The 20,751-nt window shown below is 42.4% G+C and overlaps 1 protein-coding gene across 2 annotated transcripts in view; it reads left to right on the top strand.

Moving 5' to 3' along the window:
- The window catches only part of OCA2 (OCA2 melanosomal transmembrane protein), a 143,146-nt gene that overhangs the window by 25,829 nt on the left and 96,566 nt on the right, over positions 1–20,751 (top strand). For both annotated transcript variants that reach the window (XM_081907554.1, XM_081907553.1), the window contains exons 3-8: positions 5,320–5,418; positions 5,544–5,735; positions 10,010–10,067; positions 12,106–12,178; positions 18,325–18,482; positions 19,896–19,978. In XM_081907554.1, the coding sequence (XP_081763680.1) occupies positions 5,320–5,418; positions 5,544–5,735; positions 10,010–10,067; positions 12,106–12,178; positions 18,325–18,482; positions 19,896–19,978 (663 nt within the window). The remainder of the gene's footprint in view (positions 1–5,319; positions 5,419–5,543; positions 5,736–10,009; positions 10,068–12,105; positions 12,179–18,324; positions 18,483–19,895; positions 19,979–20,751) is intronic.

Below are 20,751 nucleotides of genomic sequence, written 5' to 3'. Positions count from 1 at the left end.
CACCTCAGCGCAATGGCAGATATTCAACTGTAAACTTGGCTTGAAAGTGCATGTGTGACCCACCAAGCCATCCACATTGGGCACCTAAGTGCTTGGTTAGCCCCGTTTTTGCTGTCACACAGAAGCAGATAAACCATACTTGAAATGGGCTTGTTTGCTTTGGTAAAGAAACGGTACAGGTTAGCTGTGCACCTTTTCCCTATCTAATAATAATAGTAATAATAATAATAATTTATACCCCTCCCATCTGGCTGGCTTTCCCCAGAAACTCTGTGTGGCTTCCAGCACTTATAAAAACATAATAAAACATGAAACGTTTAAAACTTCCCAATACAGGGCTGCCTTCAGATGTCTTCTAAAAGTTGTGTAGTTATTTACAACCAGGTTGGGATGGCTGGGATAGCAGGCTTGTTGGTTTTTGAATGTCTTATATAGATTTTTCAGTTTTGTTGTTCTGTATGGGAGAGTGACAATAAAGATTATCATATCGCATTTATCTCTTTGACATCTGATGGGAGGCTGTTTCACAGGCTGGGAACTCCTGCCTGGTTCCCTGTAGCTTCAATTCTCGCAGTCAGGGAACAGCCAGAAGACCTTTGGAGGTTCTATATAGTCATGTAAAAGTCATGTAGATAATGGATATATATCTGTTTGTATGAAACTGGGCTTGGAATGGGTCCCTGTTAAGTTTTTTTTAAGGGGAAGGTCTGTAACCTCGTATGCAGAATGTCCCAGAATCTATCCTTCATCTGGGGCTGGAGAATGTCTCCTGTCAGAATCACTGAAAAACGTCTGCCGGTCAGTGTAGACAACTAGATGAAACTAGTGATCTGACTCAATATGAGGCAATTTCCCGTGCTTGCATTAGGAATTGATTTTTGCCTTTGTCTGTTTAGCCCAAGTGGCAAGTGTTACAGCCACAATAAAGAACTCTAGTTTAGCCTTGTGTTTTGCCCTGGAGGAAGTATGGATTGATTTTATGCCATAAGGCAATACTCTCTGTTTTAAATGTGACAGCTACAATTATAAGCAACGGTTGTTTCTTGTCATATATTCTCCCACCCCCCCACCCCTTATCTGCTACAAAGTTGTAGGGAGAGAATCACCTATCTCTGATGAACTTGTAACCTGAACAGTGTAATATTTACTGACCGATCCTACACATCAGTTACACTGAGGAGATGCACTCGCTGGTGCAATGTTCACCAAATTCTATTGTTATATGCCACTCTCAATCTCTGAGCGGTGCATGATTCCTGAGAGCTCCAGAAGCGGTTCACCCAGGGTCTGTGTTTCCTTTTGGAAATGAGGCACAGCAGAGACTGTGGTATCTTTATAATATATGGTTTATTTACACATATATACAACTTGATCCTCCGATGGAGGGGTCCCAGCATCACGCTCCAAGAGGGTCTGTGCAGGGACATGACTGTGATTTCATAGAATCATAGAGTTGGAGGAGACTTCCAAGGTCATCATCTACAACACCCTGCAATGCAGGAATCTCAACTAAAGCATCCAAGACTGATGGCCATCCAACCTCTGCTTTAAAATCTCCAGTGAAGGAGAGTCAACAACCTCTCAAAGGAGTCCATTCCACTGCCAAACAGCTCTTACTGTCGGAAAGTTATTCCTGATTTCACTGCCCCCACAACACAAACAAGACATGCCAGGCAATGTAGCAGCCCCAGTGGACTCGTGGATGTCTGCAAAAGCACACACACAACCCAGAAACACACTCCTGAGATTGCTGGTTTGAGTTCCTACAGAAGACAAGACCTCCCCTCCCCCCTCTCTGCCCAGAGAACTGGAAAGATGATCACAGCAGCAACTTCCCAAAGAAGCCAAAGCATAAGACAATACATAGTTGTCTTCACACAAAGTTTCAAGTCCTGCCAGAGGGTGGGAACCCTCCCCACTCCCAAGACTGAGAGACAAAGTTCCTGGTTTCCCATTTGGTCTGCATAGCTTTAACACGACTCCCGAGGTAGGAGAAGGTTCTCAAGCTGCCTGCAGGATTCATCTAAAATGGAGTGGGAAAGTTTTGAAGATTTCTAGTCCTCTTGAATTTCCTTTCTGCTTTCTAGTTTCATCCAGCTGCCCTTCAAGTCAACAGAACACTGTGCAGATTGTCAGTGAGCTTTATCAAGGCTTGTGTTTCCTAGGCACTTGAATCTTACCCCATCCCCTCAGTCCAAACAACAGCCCTAGCGATTCTGAGTGTAGCGAAAAGGTCTCTGGCTCCATCTCCCAGGGAACAAAGGCTCTGAATATGATTAATGTTCTGTCAGAATCCTTGAACCAGTTTGTTGAATAAGCATTTTAAAAGGTAATGTCATAAAGCCGAGGAGCAGACTCTGTGCTGAGGTTGTGTTTAGGGTTTTTGTTCACGCTCAGGCAGTTTCTGAGTTCTGACATGTGAAGAATGCTGGATTAATTTATAAGGCCTGCAAATGACCAGCTCATGATCAGATGGTTTCCATATATCAGGAGTTGTAATGCAAGCTCCATTAAGGTCTTTTCAAATGATTCATTTGGAGGAGGAGGGTTTGAAAACATACCTGGAACAACTGGATGAGCAACAAAACAACCAAGCCATCTGCCTGCCCCCTCCTCCAAGGGGAATAATAGATGGCTTCAAGTAGCTAATGTTAACATGGAGAAGCAAGAAAAGCATTATCCCATCTTGCAGAGTCTGGAAAGTCTCTTCTTCACTGCTCTCCAAGACCAAGGGCTGTTGGTGATTACTTAATTTCAGCAAGCCAATGCTCAAAATTGCCTTCAAATGGATCAATACCGTGAAACCAAATTCAGTAAAGCATATAGAATTGAATTCGTATGTTTTGCATGTTTGTCCAGCTGAATAGGTCCCTTGGCCTGAAACCGCAACTCCATAGTCACCTCTGACTGGACTTAACCGTCCAGGGGTCCTTTACCTTTACCAGCTTAATGAAATGGGTTTTCAGCTTAGTTTTAGAGCAAAGGACAGGAAGCACAGGGTGAGATATTATCTCCATTTTTGTCATTCTAAAAATGTATAAATAAAGCCCACCTTCAGTAAAAGTATGGGGGTGTACCAAAAAAGTAAGGGGGCAGTTTATCCCTAGGTAGACGTTTATCTTTTGCCTGTATTCATTAACTCTATATTAATGCTAATAATGATCATTATTAGTGTTACTTGTGCAGGTCCTGCAGCAGCAGTGCACCAAGTAGGAGGGGGTCTATTTCTAGGGTTGCCAGGGGGCACAGCATCCTCCTACTGCCCTCCCCCGGTTACCTTTCCTGTCTCCTCTCTTTTCTCTTCCTCAGCTTCCCTTAGCTCCATTTAATTCCTTGTTCCCTCCATCTCACGCTTACTTTTCATTTCGCTACTCTTCCCCTGCTCCACCCTTCAATCACCCCTCTTCCCCCGCTTCTCCTCCATCTCTTACTTTCGCCACTTCTTTCCAGCCACTGTCCCTCCCCTCGGCATACTTTTATCAAAAGCGGGAAAAGCTGTAACCCTAAATGCTAAAATTTCCCAATAGTGAATGTGTGGAGGGGAAATGAAGAGGTGGGTGAGTCAAATTGGATAGCCTTTGTAGCGCCTTTGACCTAAGCAAGCTGCTTTGCAAAGTGCCAAATCTGGATCCGTACAGGAGTGCCAACCTGACCCCGCAACAGTGAGTGCCTGGGGCTGTGGGTACCATGCAGCGTGCATGGCCCTGGCACCAAAATTTGTGGGTACTTGGGCCCCAGGGGAGTTGGCACCTATGCTGTATTTTCTGATCAATTCACACCCCTATACACATACCTTGAAATTCCCTAATGCAGTAGGATACAAAGGCAAATGCCACTCCCTTTTGTGATTCTTTTGTGCATTGTCTCATCTCCTGTAAGTGATAATGAGCAGGATTCCAGGTGTGCAACACAGCAGGTAAGGGAGAAGTCTGGGGGACAGAATAAGCTGCTACTGCCTTGTCTTTTCACTGTACTGGGAAATTAAAAGCCACGCCCTTGTTCTCCAGTGTGTGACTGGACAACTCTAGTGTTGTGTCTGCACCAACTGCTCCCTCATTTCAACAGAAATGAAGAAACAGGTATTTAAAACTATGTCTGGTAATTTTATGAGAATATCTCAGTGGGTGGCTTTTTGTAGCATCTGAACACTTGCAAGAAAGATTAGTTTCACGTATCATAAGAATTCAGTTAGGTCCAATAATGAGCTGGACTCTGCATAGTTAATGCGTTTCTGCGTCCAAATATTTTGAACCTTGATCTGCTGGGAAGCTCTTATGACATTGACCTCTGATTTCATCCGAGTCGTCGTCCTTGCATCTGAGGACAACAATCGTCTGGGATGTAGTCATTAAGTACACTTAACATCCGGAGAAGTTCCAAAGTGAACAATGGAGATGATTTTGCTTGCCACAAACACACACCTTAGGTGAATTCATTAACTTCGTCTAGCATCTAATTGGTCAACAACCTGGTTTGCACAACTTAGTAAACCAAGCTATGGCTTACTGGGACTGCAGGAATATATGGGCTCACTGCTCTTTCCCAGTCCTTTTGGCTGCTGCTCTGCAATGAGTTAGGCTAAGATTTGGGTTTGTATGCTTTTAGGTGTAGCAAAATCTGACAATTCTAGTTCCTCATTTTCCCCAAACATAAGTTCAGCCCTCTACATTTTCACATCAGTTTGCCATTTTATTTTTTTAAATGGTTCTCTGGAAAATTTATCAGCGTTTTGGTGCAAAGCAATTTCCCCATGTGTATTCATTTCTATGCACACATTATTCTACTGTATACATTTTTGTACACATTGCTTGCCTGGAGAACTTGCACGGCTAAATTAAGAGAACTGTGCATTTTGAATGATGGCTGTGTTTCAGTTTCATGCATTGTTTCAGACAGTAAAAATTATAGGTTTACCTTTCACTGTGAACCAAACGTCTTCCCTATTCTTATGTGTCATCTTAACTAGGACTAGTGGTTAACCACAAACAATGGTTTAAAAAAACAACCATTTGTACAGCTTTGTGGAGGTGATTACAGCAGTACCTCGGGCTACGTACGCTTCAGGTTACATATGCTTCAGGTTACAGACTTCGCTAACCCAGAAATAGTACCTCTGGTTAAGAACTTCGCCTCAGGATGAGAACAAAAATCTGTGCTCCAGTGGCGCAGCAGCAGGAGGAGGCCCCATTAGCTAAAGTGGTGCTTCAGGTTAAGAACAGTTTCAGGTTAAGTACGGACCTCCAGAACAAATTAAGTACTTAACCCGAGGTACCACTGTACAATTGAAATTAACTACTTGGTTTTTTTGGGTTTTTTTAGGTATCACTTCTCTTTGCCCAAATTCTTCAGCACAAGATCCAAAGATAATTGCTTTACGGAGAGGACGCCTCTGCTGAAAGTTTCCCCAGAAGAAAATGGGTGGGTAGGAGATCAGCTTTTTGCTGTTCCTTGATGTCTCAGGATTCGCATCCTACCAATGGCATGGAATCTTGGAACAGTAGAGCCTATGGTGTGTGTTGATATTTGTCAATGGTGTTTTTCAGGTTAAGATGCATGGCTGTTCATAACACAGATTTCACCACAGATGATGACTCTTGGGAAAACAGCTCTGCTGAGTTTGAGCAAAGATCCCATCTGGGAAGTGAAATGCCCAGCTTGTCCAGATCTGCTTCCTCCTCAGAGAAATGTGAAATGTTGGACAACTTCCATGTCAAATTCAATTTAACAAAAATGAGGTATGAGCCAAACCTTTTGTTTTGTTTTGCCAGTATTGAGGGCTAAGGGAAATTGCCAAGAAATGGATCCCCCCCCCAGTTTCAACAAATGAGTAAAATAACACTCCATATTTTTGTGTCATATCTTGCCATTGATTTCAAGGATATTGCACCAATGAAACCGATGATAAAATCTGTTCAGATTTATAGGTCCATGCAACAGTAGAGGCTAAGCAGGCAATCACTTCTAAGCCATGATAGTTTATGTGACTAGAAAACCTGGTTCACTGCAGATTTTCATGTTTGGAAGTAGTGCTGTCTGCATTTCATCTTGTGATCTGTCACTTTATGCTTCTGTTTAAAACTCAGCTTCTTAGCTTTCTTGCACAAAAGCATCTGTAACTCATGAAGGGAGGAGATACATGTGTAAGACAAAGTGAACAGTCTTTTGAAGTAGGAAGTTTTTGCACATCTAGTTCAGAGATGGGGGCAGGGGAACCTGTGGTCTTCCAGATGTAATTGGAGCTTCCATCATCCTTGACCATTGGCCATGATGGCTGAGTCTGGTGAGAGATGGGGTTGTATCCAATGCTGGCTTTCTGCTTGCACAATAGGCTCCTGCTCTTTCAATGGAACTTTGCCCTGCTCTCCTCTTCCATGCTGCCCCCACTAAAAATCTGTTCCAGGTGGTTGGGGGACCCTTTGGAGCAGATTTGGGTAATGGTGGTTGTGCAGGGAGACAAGGGGAGGTGGAATGCTGCTCACTCCCTATTGGATACATACAATCCATGGAGTCCAACAGCATTTGGAAAGTTCATTCAGTGGTCTGTGTTTACCTGAGCTTAAGTTTGGATTATGATTATGATTATGATTATGAGCTCCTGTATTCTGATTCAATACATGATGTCTAATCACAGAACATTTCAAGATCTGGGCCTCTGCCATTGGCCCTTGAACTCTTGAGTCATGATTCACAGCCAATCACATTTGGAGTGGGAGTGGCCCAGGCTTTCAGGAATGTATATAAGCAGTTGCTTTGCCCTTGTTTCCCAGTTATGTAGTTCAATAAAGGTTCTTGCTGTTATCACCATGTCTTGCCTCGTGGGAACCCACCTACACTTCAGAAAGCCACAGACTTCCCATTCTTGATATAGTGGGATGGTTCCAAACAATACACCCCCTCATTTTTAATCTGAGCAGCAAGTGCAGACTCTACCACATCTGATGAACTAACCGGAATACAGTCCATACTCCATTCAGTTATAATAAATGCAGCAGCTAATATTTAATTTGGTTAATTGCGCGCGTGCACACACACACAATAGCCTAGTTATCAAGAAGGAAGATTAAAACCCTTAGTATCTGCTAATGATATGTATTGTGCCCAATATTTGTGTGTGTTGGTACCTTTCCTTCTTAACCTTCGCTTTTCTATTTTCATTATGGATATATGAATGCATTGGAAGCAGCAGGCTATTTCCTTGTTCTGTATCATTGCTGTGTAAGCACAGTGAGATGCAATTGCCCTAGTTACATAGAGCAGTTGGCAGCTACGCCAGCATTGTTTCCTTTATGCTGCAGCAGAAAGGTGCTCCTGACAAATTGCTCCCCAAAATATTTTCGATCCTGTATTATTGAATAAACATACTAGGGCTGCCAGTTGCTGAGATGGCCTAAATCTGCAAAACTCGATTGAGTGCTCTGAGCCATGCATGCTGAAGGCCTAAAGAACAAGAATATTAGCTAGAGATCAGAGGCCTTGAAGGGGCAGAGCAAGCAGAGTGAATGCCTGAGTCCAAGCATCTCAGATGAGCAGCCGTGTGCTTTTCTGCGGAGAACAGTTCAATGGGAAGGGCAAGGGAACGATTCCTACCTGTTATAGCAGGCTCAGGAGAACTACACCTGTACAAATGGGAAAAGAAAAGATGGGGAAACATGTATTGGTTGGTGTGCAACGATAAGGGTGACTTGGACATCTGTTCATATCTCTCCTGCAAGTTTAATGTCTTGCTGGCTCAGATTTTGAGGTCTAAAGTAGTACTTTCAGGAGTGGAAATAAATGTCAGCCCCAAACCTCTTAAAAGTGCTGCTATGGATATTAGAGAAAAACAGATTTGCTATTATGATCCCAGAAGTCTCTCTGCTCATGCTTAATGCATCATTCCATTTTGTTGAAATGAACCTTGGAACATTCTTTGCTGCTTAAACAACCTGCCTAGTCAACATAGATATTTATTTATCTGCAATTCACTTGTTTTATTCCTATCCCTGGAAGAGTAAGGGAAGACTTTTAAGGAGCTTAAGTATTGTCAATAATACTGCTTGCTAGCATGATCGCATAGGGACAATAATTTTGTATCTTCAAGGCCGTTACAGTAAGCATCACAGATAAAAAACTCATTCCTGACCTAAAGTGAAGCATTTTGTTTTGAACCTTGTTTCTAAACTAATTGTTTAGAAAATGCTGGCATGTATGTGATAAATGGAACTTGACGTGGTGCGTTATGCATGATGATCCAATACATTAAAAAAAAAAAGAGAGATTCTGGCTTATCTATATTATATACTGTTTATAATATTTAGAGCCAGTTCAGACAAAAATTGAGGAAACCATTGACTTCTTCCCTTTTCCTTCTTTAGGCAAGACTTTTAGGTTAGGGTTTTTCCTAATCCTTCCTAAAGCAATCCTTCCCAGCCAATCAGGGATTGCATGATGAATGTGATGGTGTCACAATACTGCACAGATGATCAGATTTGGCTACATGGTAATGCTACCAAAGGCAAAGAAAGTCAGTTTAGAAGTTGAGGGCTTCCCCCACTACATTCTTAAATTCATATACAAATACGCTGCCCAGCAGAAAACATTATTCAGACTTCTTGCTCAAGAACACAGTTCTTACTTACAGATTACAGTGGTACCTTGGGTTACAGACGCTTCAGGTTACAGACTCCGCTAACCCAGAAATAGTACCTCAGGTCAAGAACTTTGCTTCAGGATGAGAACAGAAATCGTGCTGCTGCTGCGGCACAGCAGCAGTGGGAGGCCCCCATTAGCTAAAGTGGTGATTCAGGTTAAGAACAGTTTCAGGTTAAGAACAGACCTCCAGAACGAATTAAGTTCTTAACCCAAGGTACCACTGTAATGTTCTTTTAGCTTATCATTTGTTGTTTTTTTTGCAGGGGCATACATGCAATTTCAATAGAAAAGCTGACTAGCGTATTCCAAAGCAGGACACAAGTTGGTGCTAGAAATATGGGAAACGGTATATTGACTTCATTCTGCAGTGGAATACTTTGAATAAAGCTGGCCAAGTTTGTTCATAACAGAAGAGAACTTTGCCTGCTTGCCTCCACATTTCCCTGTGGAGGCCTGAAAAAGTGACACTTTCTACGGTTGGACGTCCTGTTGTGGACCGTCATGCAAGTTCCCAACTTGCACTTAACTTGGAACTAAAAAAATGTGGAAGTGCGACCCCTTTTTGCCGCATCTCACTTAAACTGCAGATGCTTCGTTGGCTTTTAAAATTTCCCTAGCTTTTGTCATAGGGTTGCAATGCTATGTCAGGTTAGAATTGCTGTGAAGGTCATGGGGACAGCAAATGTGTTCAAGTCAAGGTCTGACCATGGCTAGTTTGCTAAGCTGTTAAAAGCACCGAATCTATAAAAGTCTAAGCACCAAAGGGTGGTGGTTGTTGTTGGGGGGAAAATGCTCTAAGTGCTACAGTTTATTAATAAAATTGCATTCCCTTCTCCCAGTATGAGCTCTGCATGGCATTGTGTCAATTTGCCAAGATGACTTAGTTGTTTAAGGACAAGCGCTTCTGGACTTTTAAAGGATTAATGTAATGGTTCCTAGCTTTTATTGTCATTTTGGGTGTCTCTTTTAGTAACCATAATTTTAATCTTATTTGGAAAAGATTAAGTCAGCCTTGTATTTAATATACTGCATGCAGTTGTAGTTCACATAATGACATTTGTAAAATAAATACTTTAAATGTGGAAAAAAACCCCATACAATTATAATAAAAGCAGATGCTTAAATATATGAGAGGGAACCTTGACATAAAGTGAAGGCAAGCAACTCTATAACCAAAAGAACTGTTGCATGTAATTTTAATATATGGCTGCATACACCCCGCACATTTAAAACACATTTCTTTCCCCAAAGAATCCTTTGTATGACTTAAACTCTGTCTGCTGGCCTTACAAGTTTGTGATTAATAGAATAATACCCGCATCTCGTATTCTTTCTCTGTGAAACTCTTCTCCATTGTTTCTTTTCTTCTTTTTTTCAGATGCTGTTTAAGATTCCTAAAAGTTTCTGGGCTTTTCATCTTTGTAGTTGTATGCTCTGTAAGTATTGGGTTTCCAAAGTTTCAGAGTAATTTGGTTGGACTTACCAAAGTTGAATCTGATAATACAATGGGACATACAGCAAAAACGTTGCAGTGTACTCTTGCTATAGTCAGTCAGCAGTGATACTCCATTCAATTCCCCAGTGGCGTAGCGTGGGGGGTGCAGGGGGGGCCAGCCGCACCGGGCGCAACATCTGGGGGTTAGGGAAATCCACGGGTTAGGGGGCGCAAATCCACGGATTAGGGGGCGCAAATTACTTGCCTTGCCCTGGGTGCTGATAACCCACGCTACGCCACTGCAATTCCCCCTTTCCACCCACTCTTCCATTCCATTCTTCCCTGCCCTAGTGGGCATGCTCAGTTCCCATTGGTCTGTGCTTGGGTTTCTCCTTAGGGTTCTCCCCCCCCCACATCTGCAAAACATGGGGTTTCCCCAAGCATGTAAATGTTCTCTTTTGTGCATGATTGGTGCTGTTTTGGCTATACAAAGACATCTGCACTCAGCCTGAACATTGGAAGTAGGACCATGATTTTAACTAGGATATAGCATCTCATATGAAGCCTAGGAGCATGCCCACCTGTTCTTCACACTCCCAGTTGATGCTGGAAAAGTGTTCCTTTACCAGTGCAGTGCCCTTTCCCCTTGGCTTTCAGATCTCTCTGAACCGATGCAAGTTAAGATTAACCACACAGAAGAATTGGGTGTCTCAATTCCCCTAAAGGCAGACAACCTAAAATGGAGGTACCAAATGTGATGTCCTCCAGATGTTGTTGAACTCCAATTCCCTTCCCCCCAGCCAAGATGACCAACAATGGGGGATCATGGGAGTTGTAGTCCAACATCATTTGAAGGGCACTGTGTTGGTTAACCCTGGTCTGAAACATCCTTTTAGCTCTTTCCCCCAAATTTATATCTTTCCAAACATCTGGTTTGGATCAGGGGATAGGGATTGCAAGCTAAATTAGGCTGAAACATCCAGCAAGGACCTATGGTGACTTGGGTGGAATATATACACACATAAAAAAACCTGTTGCGAAAATGGTTGGTTTTTTTTTTAAGTTTTGAAAAATACATTGAATTTGCCATAGCTCACTTCGCCATCTAGTGTCACATTTGTATATTGCACTTTACAACACACTTAAAACGTTTTATTTGCAGCTGTATAGCTGAATCCCTGGTACAGGACGGTACAACTGATTAATTTAAAATGCATTTCAAAAGACTGAATTGCTAGATTCAACTGATACTCTATTAAATGTGTAAGTTAAGATAAATTTTCAAGTGACACAAGAGATTAGTTGCAAGTCAGTTCAGATGAGAATTACAAATACAAAAAAAAATCTGTATATAAAATGCAATGTATAGTTCCCTCTCCTTTTCCTTTAAACATAGCATTAGGAACTTTATATGGATAATATCAAAATGGCTTTTCTAACTTCCTGTACTTTAATGTTACTAAGGGATTATAAAAGAAGGGAGAAAATGAGATCTGGGTAAGGAACCTAGGAGTGTTTTCATGCACGACACTGAAATCCACTTTGCTTTCCCAGATTCTGACATTTGAACATAAAAACTTTATTGGCTAGAATATATAAAAATGACTCTCCTCTGCTTTTAATCCCTTGTTTGTAAGACGCATGTGTGAACTCAAGAGTGTGTATGCAAGAGGCTCAAAGGTGCTCTTAATGTTATAGACAATTAACTAATGATGATGATAAAAGTAAACAATGTGTGGAATCCTTCTTCATTCATATGCCAATTTGGTATGTATGGGTTGTACTTCTATTCAGAATAGACCCAATGAAATTAACAGGCCCAAGTTAGTTCTATCTATTTATTTCAGTAGGTCTTCTCTGAGTATGACTAATATTGGATACAATCTTGTAAGTTTGGGATGTAAGGCTAAGCAACAGGACCCCGACTTTAGGAGTTTATAATAAAAGCAACAACTCCTTTTTGCAGGTCTTAACTTTTTTAGAGGCAGATTGTTTAACAGTTTGGCAGTTTCCCACATAACCTTTTAATGTGCCCTCAGATTTTATTTAGCATTCACCCTGAAAATGGAGCACCTTGGCAGATGCTGGCTGTGTCACCTATGGACGTCTATAGTATCCTTTACCAATTACTTTTGTTGTTGTTTTTAAAACAAAACGGTGGAGCAGCTTAGTAACGAATCACTGACAGTAGGCTGATTTCAAGATGGTTGATACGAAATGGCTGACTCGTTGCTTGCTAAATTAAATCCTGACAGTGATTTATTTCTTGTGAGGCCCTGACTCTGCCTCGTGGGACCGCTTCTAAACCAGCAAATTAATTCATTTGCAAATCTGTTTCCCAAGTTTGTTATCCAAGTGATAATGAAGATTGCAAAGGTCTGTTTTTTCTGTTATATCTCCTTTAGATGCCTCCTGCATCTCTGTGGGAAAGTAAAGTGGGTGAAAACTGAAGTGAAATTCCAGAAGTGTAAATTTTGTGAGGTTGTTTGTAAGTGTGGGTGAGAGCAACGAAACAAATGGGAACAGCATGCAGTTTTTGTCTATGCTTTATGTAACACTGGTTATTTTATCTTGAACAATGCTTTCCACCACTTTTCTTGGGACAGATGTTAAGCTAACCAGAATCCTATGAACGATGCTCCTGAATAGGCTACTTTCACATCAGGCACAAGATCTACATGGCTACTGTCTCTGCATATGGGTTGACTACTGGTAGCAGGGCTGCCATTGCTAAGTTGTGGTGGGTGATGGGGAAAAAGAAGAGAGTTTGTGCACATCCCAGAGGCTGAACAGTTATGGGGAACTGGGACAGCCAAGCCATAAAACACATGTGTTGAATCTGTGTAGTGACTTCTAATGATTTGTTTGGAATACTGGCTTTCCTCCCTTGGCTGCTGGATCCTGTGACTTGGATGTGTGGTCAACATGGCACTGTAAAGTTTATCCCTCTTCCTCCTTGCCCCTTCACTCACTAATTAGCAATGGCAACCTGCCAGTCTGATAGGAATCTGAGCAGGCTGTGGTGGGGCTGGTGCAGGACCCAAATCCAGTTTCGATATGTGAAAGGGCAAGTTCATAAGCATACTGAATGTCTTCATTTTGAACAAAAGTGTTTTGTAAAGTTAGACCCACAGGGGACAGGCTTCCCCTCGATACAGTGATCTATACTGAGTTTTGCTGTCTTCCACCCTACCTTGTGTTCCCCATAGAGTTTGAGGATCTGACGCATCCCTCCATCGGAGCCAACTCCTAGGGGTCGAGGTCCCTTCACCCTCTCATGAAATATTTGAGGTCCAACCCCCACTAATGGGCTTTGCCATTCAAATGGTGTTCATGTGCCATTCTTTAGTGATTGATTATGTGATGTGGGGGACACAGGTGGCGCTGTGGGTTAAAGCCTCAGCGCCTAGGACTTGCCGATCGAAAGGTCGGCGGTTCGAATCCCTGCTGCGGGGTGCGCTCCCGCTGCTCGGTCCCAGCACCTGCCAACCTAGCAGTTCGAAAGCACCTCCCGGTGCAAGCAGATAAATAGGGACCGCTTTCCAGCGGGAAGGTAAACGGCGTTTCCGTGTGCAGCTCTGGCTCGCCAGAGCAGCGATGTCACGCTGGCCACGTGACCCGGAAGTGTCTCCGGACAGCGCTGGCCCCTGGCCTCTTAAGTGAGATGGGCGCACAACCCCAGAGTCTGTCAAGACTGGCCCGTACGGGCAGGGGTACCTTTACCTTTACCTTATGTGATGTGGGGCTTACCTGCGGGAAGGTAAATGGCATTTCCGTGCGCTGCTCTGGTTTGCCAGAAGCAGCTTAGTCATGCTGGCCACATGACCTGGAAGCTGTACACCTTCCCTCGGCCAATAAAGCGAGAAGAGCGCCACAACCCCAGAGTCAGCCACGACTGGACCTAATGTTCAGGGGTCCCTTTACCTTTACATAAAGGAATGATGAGGATAATTCAGAGAGGTGGAACCGTCAAAGAGTCTTATGACACCTTAAAGACTAACATGGCTTGTGGGCTTCCCACAGGCATCTGATTGGCCACTGTGAGAACAGGATGCTGGGTCAGATAGGACCTTGACCTGATCCAGCAGGCCTTCTTATCTTCTTATATGGATGCTCTAAGACATGTTATTATGGCATAAGCATCCAGGGACTACTGTAATAAAGTTTGTTAATGGTGTCAACAAACCACTTCATTGCTTTAGCTGCAACTGACCAACATAGCTACCGCTCTCGAAATGGTTACATACAGTGAAACGTGTTGGCCGAATATTTTAAAAAAATGTTTGCTAATCACTGTTCTGTTTTTAACCGAGAGTGATCTTCTGGAACATTTCCCTTCAGCCAACATCACTGTGGGAGATGGTCCATTTGTGCCATGATTAATCTGGCACGGCATCAAATCACCTTGTTCCCTTCCTCCCCCCCCCCCCACTATTATCAATCTTCATTGATTTGCCATCCCTTTAATGCATGCTTGGTCCTCTGTGCTGAGGTGGCTTGGCTGCTGCTCTCCAATGGGAAGCCAGCCAGCCACGCCTCCTCTGACCCTGGCCTACAAATGTTACCTTGAACCTATGGGAATTTTCCATGTCTATTAAGATTTTGCTCTGAATCTATTTTGATCGCAAATGCATTTGAGTTCCACCTTGGCAGTGATTCAAATTAAATAGCTTTAGTGTAATTTTCTGAAATGGCGAGGTTGCTGTTGTTCCTCTTTTCATCTGTGACTTATTGGCTTAAAAGCTCAAAGACTTTATGATGGGAAGTGTTTGGTTCCAGTGTGCACAATTGCAAGAAAAGGCTTTTACTGGACAGAGAGCTTGCGCTAGGAGTGTTATTTGTAAAGTATTTTTGGACAGATCAATCCAAGTATCTATGCTGAACATGAGGCACCAGTAACCAAGAAAGGAAGCATCTCTGAGAATTGGAAGGAGATCCCAATTCTCCCCTTTAGACAAGAGCAGATTTCCCCAGGGCCACCAGGATATAATCACCTGATAATCCTTAGTGATCTCAGGGCTGGTAGATTTAAAATCACCACCAGTGCCTCAAACGCTTTGGACAAATGAATAAATGAATTAGAGGAGACTGTAAAATATGTCTGCTTTCTGCCATAATGAAAGCAATTTTTAGTTTTATTGGCTTGTTCGGAATTACGTGGTCTACTTTCCTATCCATTACCGCACTTCCTTTCATGCTGTGTCCCTAATAACTTCTGCTCTAATCTATGCTAAATTATAATATTTTATGCAGGCAAATGGAGGACCCAGGGCTGGAACAAGCCAAATTGCCATATTAGAAATAGACTCTCTGAAAAGAGAAGGCAATAAGGATTCTTGTTTGTTCATAAGGCCTGACTGTATGTGCAGACTTACAGGCTTGTTTGCAGGGTTAGGGATTCTGCTTTTTGCAGTCTGTATCTTAAGCAAATAAATGCTAGCCTTCAGGGATGGGGCTGTTTGTTCCACTTCTATATGCACTCAGTGAACCTACCTTGATTGTCTGAAAAGCCCTCCTGTACACAATCACCATAATACACAGTGATGCATGCATAGGTTGTATCCAGCCCTTCAGCTGAATATGTCAAAGTAAAGGGACATCATGTAGGATCCTGTTCCCTCCCTCAATGTGTGAAGGTCTGAGAGGCGCTTAAATATCTTGGGGTTATAAGGAAGCGAGACAATGGGGAATGCAAAGGTTATGTCCCATAGTGTCATGAATGCAAAACAATACATCATTCACCTTTCTCTGTGCAAACCCTGCAGGAATAATTGTGCAGAAATACAATATACTGAAAAGAAATTATTAGAGGTGTGGGAGAATTTGCATACGTATTTACATACAGAGAGATTGATGCTTTTGCATGAGCCACTTGCATGTGGAACCTAGTTAAACTTGTCTAGGCTTGCCATATGTCAGGAATTTTCCTGACATGTCCTGGTTTCTGGGTGTAAAAAAGGTGCCAGGGGGAATTTTGCCAAAGTGGCAAAATGCCGGGGAAAACCTGGATGTATGGAAAAGCTCAACAACTTTGCAGGAATCAGGAATTTAACTTTTCTGAAATATGCTTGTCTCATTTAACACTTAACCAATGGGCCTACTGGTTAAGCATTTCAAAGTAGGTCTGCAAAGGACAGACCATTTTATATGTGTTACAAGGTAAGAGCTTTCAGCTCACAAAGTATTGACCACTTTGTTCTATATGTGTAAGCAGTGGCGTAGCGTGGGTTGTCAGCACCCGGGGCAAGGCAAGTAATTTGCACCCCCTAACCCGTGGATTTGCGCCCCCTAACCCTAACCCCCGATGTTGCGCCCGGTGCAGCCGGCCCCCCCTGCACCCCCCACGCTACGCCACTGTGTGTAAGATATTGTGAAAAATGAAGTTTGCTTTTCCTTCTGTACTTTTAAGTTTCCTTTGTTATGGTTTCTGAATGTGGCATTTGTGTAATTACAGGGTATATTTTAGTCATATTGTGAAAAAGGAAGCGGCTGTAATTATGTGCACCTGAAGCTTTTTGCAGATACAAATTATTGGCTGTACTCATAAAACTGGCTACAGGCTGTCAAAGTGTCCCAGGCCATTAGGTTAATTAATATAGGCCAGTGAACCATTCTGAAGCACAATTCAAAGTTGAGATAGGATTTGAACCGTGTAGTCTCCAACTCATCTGGCCCTGGAAAATGTAGCAATTATTCCCACCCCTCTTAAATATTGCAAGATTAAACTTTTATAGTGGACAGTTTTTCAAAATGGGTATAATTATTACTGCCTGGCTGCATTCTTAATCTTTTTTTTATATAGCAATTCAATTTTTCAGAATGAAAATACATGACTACATCTACATCATACATTTAAAGTGCATAGTTTTATATAAAATGTGTGTGCATTATATATGCTTTAAATATACAGTCTAATTCTGTGCTCCACACTCATCTGGTGGTACTTTTAAACAGATTTTATTGAATATAATGGAAAAGAGGTGACATTAAAAAATGATAATAACAGAATGATTTCCCACCATGTTATTGTCCAAATAAGGACTCAGTGAAATTCAGACAGGACTGTTTGGAATTTATTGCTTTACTAATTTTCTCACCCAGGCTAACATCATGGGGTTTCATAGTGGATATTGTTTTGATCTTTTTTGGCTTGAAGAAGCAAAATAAATAGCTTGAAAACTTTAAAAAGCATCGCTTACCAGCAATATAGCTCAATAAGGACGAGACTGTTTTAAATTGCTTTTTGTCTCATTTAGGCAACCTTGGGACATGAATCATCAGACTCCACTCCACACAGCTGGTGGTTTTATTTTTGACATTTATATCCCACTTTTCACTCTCAGGAGCTTAATGTTGGCTGGGACTGGTGGGAGCTGGAGTTTGGGATGTTGGAGAATTCTGACAAAAATGGAAATGGGAGTGGAAATTGCCAGTGTTCACCTTCTTGTCTCATGTCTGGGGTAGAAATGAATCTGGAGAATACGAGTGGTGTTCACAGACCCTCCAAGTGTCCCTATTTTCCAGGGATGTCTCTGATTTAGAGAAGCTGTCCCAGTTTCTGATCTGATCCCGGAATGTTCCACTTTTCCATAGGATGTCCCTATTTTCATTGGAGAAATGTTGGAGGGTATGTGTTCACTGTCATTGCTTATAATCTGCAAATGATACATAATTATATTCCCACCCCTGAATCTGCATTGCTTTTCATTTGCATTGAAATGGATGGGGTGGAACAATGTAATGACTATGCAATTACATAATTTACTGAATCGGTTGTGGAAATTACATAAGGTATGTAATTTTACCACAGCAGACAGCAAGATAAATAGCGTAGTTTTTGAAGGAAGATGAATTGCAGTGGAATGGAAGCAGTGCTGCAAGTAACAAACATTGGACGAAACTGAAAATGATCCCTCCAAATGATCTCTAGTTGGATTCCAATAACACGAGAACCAGGTTGCAAACACATGCTTTAAATGTTTATATCTATTCATCAAGGACTGGTAATAAGGTTTGGCATAGCATGTTTTTATATAGGCCTTTTAGGATGTTCTTATTTTTAATCCTTTGAAATGAGAGCTCTTTGGTTTTTCAACCTCTTAGCTACATAGGTATTCAAGCCATGTTGAATTAGTTGGCATTACTGTAGAATGCTGGCACTGCTGTTGTTTTTAATTGTGGCATCATGGATGAGATAATCCCCCAAAGGCTCTTCCCTTCAGAGACAAAATTGCAGTCCTTAACTGTCTTGCCAACAGCTATGAACTTCAGCAATATTCGCGATTCTGCCCTTCTAAAGGTAGAACTGGCAGGGCCCTTTGTGGCAGATGTGGCTGGTCGGCAACCAGAGGATTACGTTGTAGTTCAGATTGGACAGGTAGAAGACTCTGGTCCAAGAAGGAGACGTCAACAGCAGGTAAAGTTCAAATACCCTGGACTGCTTTCATTTTATGGTCATAAGACAAAAGGAAATCTTTCTTATTTCACTATTATGTTTAAACTCCCTTTGCAAGGGCAGGGCAGTGCAGGTTGAAATCTATATCTATTTCAGAGGAAGGTTTGTGTGTTCTGTATCCAATATTTGTTTGTTTTTTGCTTACTAATCATGGACTGCTTGCACGAAATAAACCATGATTCCTGGTTTGGAGAGAATTCCAAGCCAGGGGTCATGCTTTTCTTTCTTTCTCCCACACACTAGCGAGGAGGAGTCAGTGGCATAGCAGGGGGCACACAGAGGCAGTTGCCCCAGGTGCAAGATTGTTAGGGGCACAAAAATTCAACACCCAGAGCTGCCTCTGTGCGCTTCTGTCGAAAATGGCTTCTCCGTGCAGACCAGGAAGTAGCTTCTCCAGACAATGGAACAACTCTTCTTCCCTTATCTCTGTGGCTGTAATCTCCTGAGTGATGTGGATGCTGTTAGGTAGTTGCATGCACAACCCTGTCAATTTCCCTCCCTCCCTCCCACTCTCTGTGTACCCCTGGACATTGGCAACCCACGCTATGTCACTGGGAGGAGCAACGTAGCTGAGATTAGCACATTTGCAACAAGCCATTAACTATGGTCACATCTGCACACTAAAGCCCTCCTATGGCCATTTGCCAGCCATGGCTTCCCCCAACAGATCCTGGGAAATGTACCTTATCACCATATTTGGCTTTGTTAAGATGTTGTTCTCCAGCCTAGTTCACTTCCAGGCTTGGGAAAAAGTTAATTACATGGTATCAAGTTAAAACAGAGGAGGTCAGGGTTCATTCCTCTCCCGTGCATGCTGCTTTTGATATAAAAGGTAGACCTCACCCATGTTTTATAGAGCATACTGTACCTTGTATCTCCCTTTGTGCTAACAATAATCCTTGTGATAGCACAAAAAGCTGAATAACACCCAGTGGTTGAAAAGTTCTCCGAAAGTGTCCATTTATAAAGAATCTCCCCCATCAAATTTGTTGTTGTTTAGTCGTTTAGTCATGTCCGACTCTTCGTAACCCCATGGACCAGAGCACGCCAGGCACTTCTGTCTTCCACTGCCTCCCGCAGTTTAGTCAAACTCATGCTGGTAGCTTCGAGAACACTATCCAACCATCTCATCCTCTGTCGTCTCCTTCTCCTCGTGCCCTCCATCTTTCCCAACATCAGGGTCTTTTCCAGGGAGTCTTCTCTTCTCATGAGGTGGCCAAAGTATTGGAGTCTCAGCTTCAGGCCATCAAATTAGCAACTTGTAAAAATCAGGCCATCAAATTAGCAACTCGTAAAAATACATTGTGGCAAGGGAAATCAAGCAACAGCATTAACCTCTTACTTATTCATACTACGTCTTTTCTTTTTTTGCAGATCTTATACAATTGGACCCTGCCTTTAAATCTGAGAAAAAACGAACAAGTTATTGTTTCACGAACTTTTGAGATGTTGAGCAGGTTGGTTTGTGAATCCAGAAAAAACCACTTGATTTTTTTTGGTAATGTTAATTTACTAGATGCTCAAATCATGGAAACAGTGGGGGATATCCAATTGTGGATCCCTGCTTGCACAGTGGACTTCCTTGTGTGGCAATCTGTTCTGCACCCCCAAAATCTGTTCTGGAGAGTTGGGGGATCATCATCCAGAGTAGATTGTAAGAAGTGTGAGAGGTTGAGGAAGAGAGGTACGGAAGGGGAATCTCATGGCACCTCAAAGAGTGACATTGGATTTCACCGATGGGTCTTGCCTTTCACCTTTGCATAAAACTATGCACTATGCACAGCCATAATATCCCATCCAATCATATGTACAGCAACTCTTCAGAGCAGGCTTCCTCAACTTCAGCCCGCCAGATGTTTTGAGACTACAAGTCCCATCATCCCTGACCACTGGTCCTGCTAACTAGGGATCATGGGAGTTGTAGGTCACAAACATCTGGAGGGCCGAGGTTGAGGAAGCCTGCTTCAGAGGGAATTCAGTCCAGGTAACCAGTTGTAGCAGAACCCTATCTTATGGGACCTTTCCTCCACTGTTCTTCCTCTTGGGAAGAAGATTTGCCACCCAGGCACCTTCTTCTATTTCCCTAACCCAATAATAGCAAATGCTTCAGGTAACAGAAAAATAAAAGAAATCTATCTTCATGAGTGATGCTTAAAGTATATGTATGTGTTTGCATTTTCTATATGACTTCTCTCCCACATTTGTGACTTTAAGAAGTTTTGTGTTCTGG

This window comes from Podarcis melisellensis, assembly GCF_964234715.1.
Source record: "Podarcis melisellensis genome assembly, chromosome: 4".
Taxonomy (NCBI): Eukaryota; Metazoa; Chordata; class Lepidosauria; order Squamata; family Lacertidae; genus Podarcis; species Podarcis melisellensis.
Note: the sequence above shows the minus strand (reverse complement) of the source record. Positions and strands in the feature narration are given on the sequence as shown.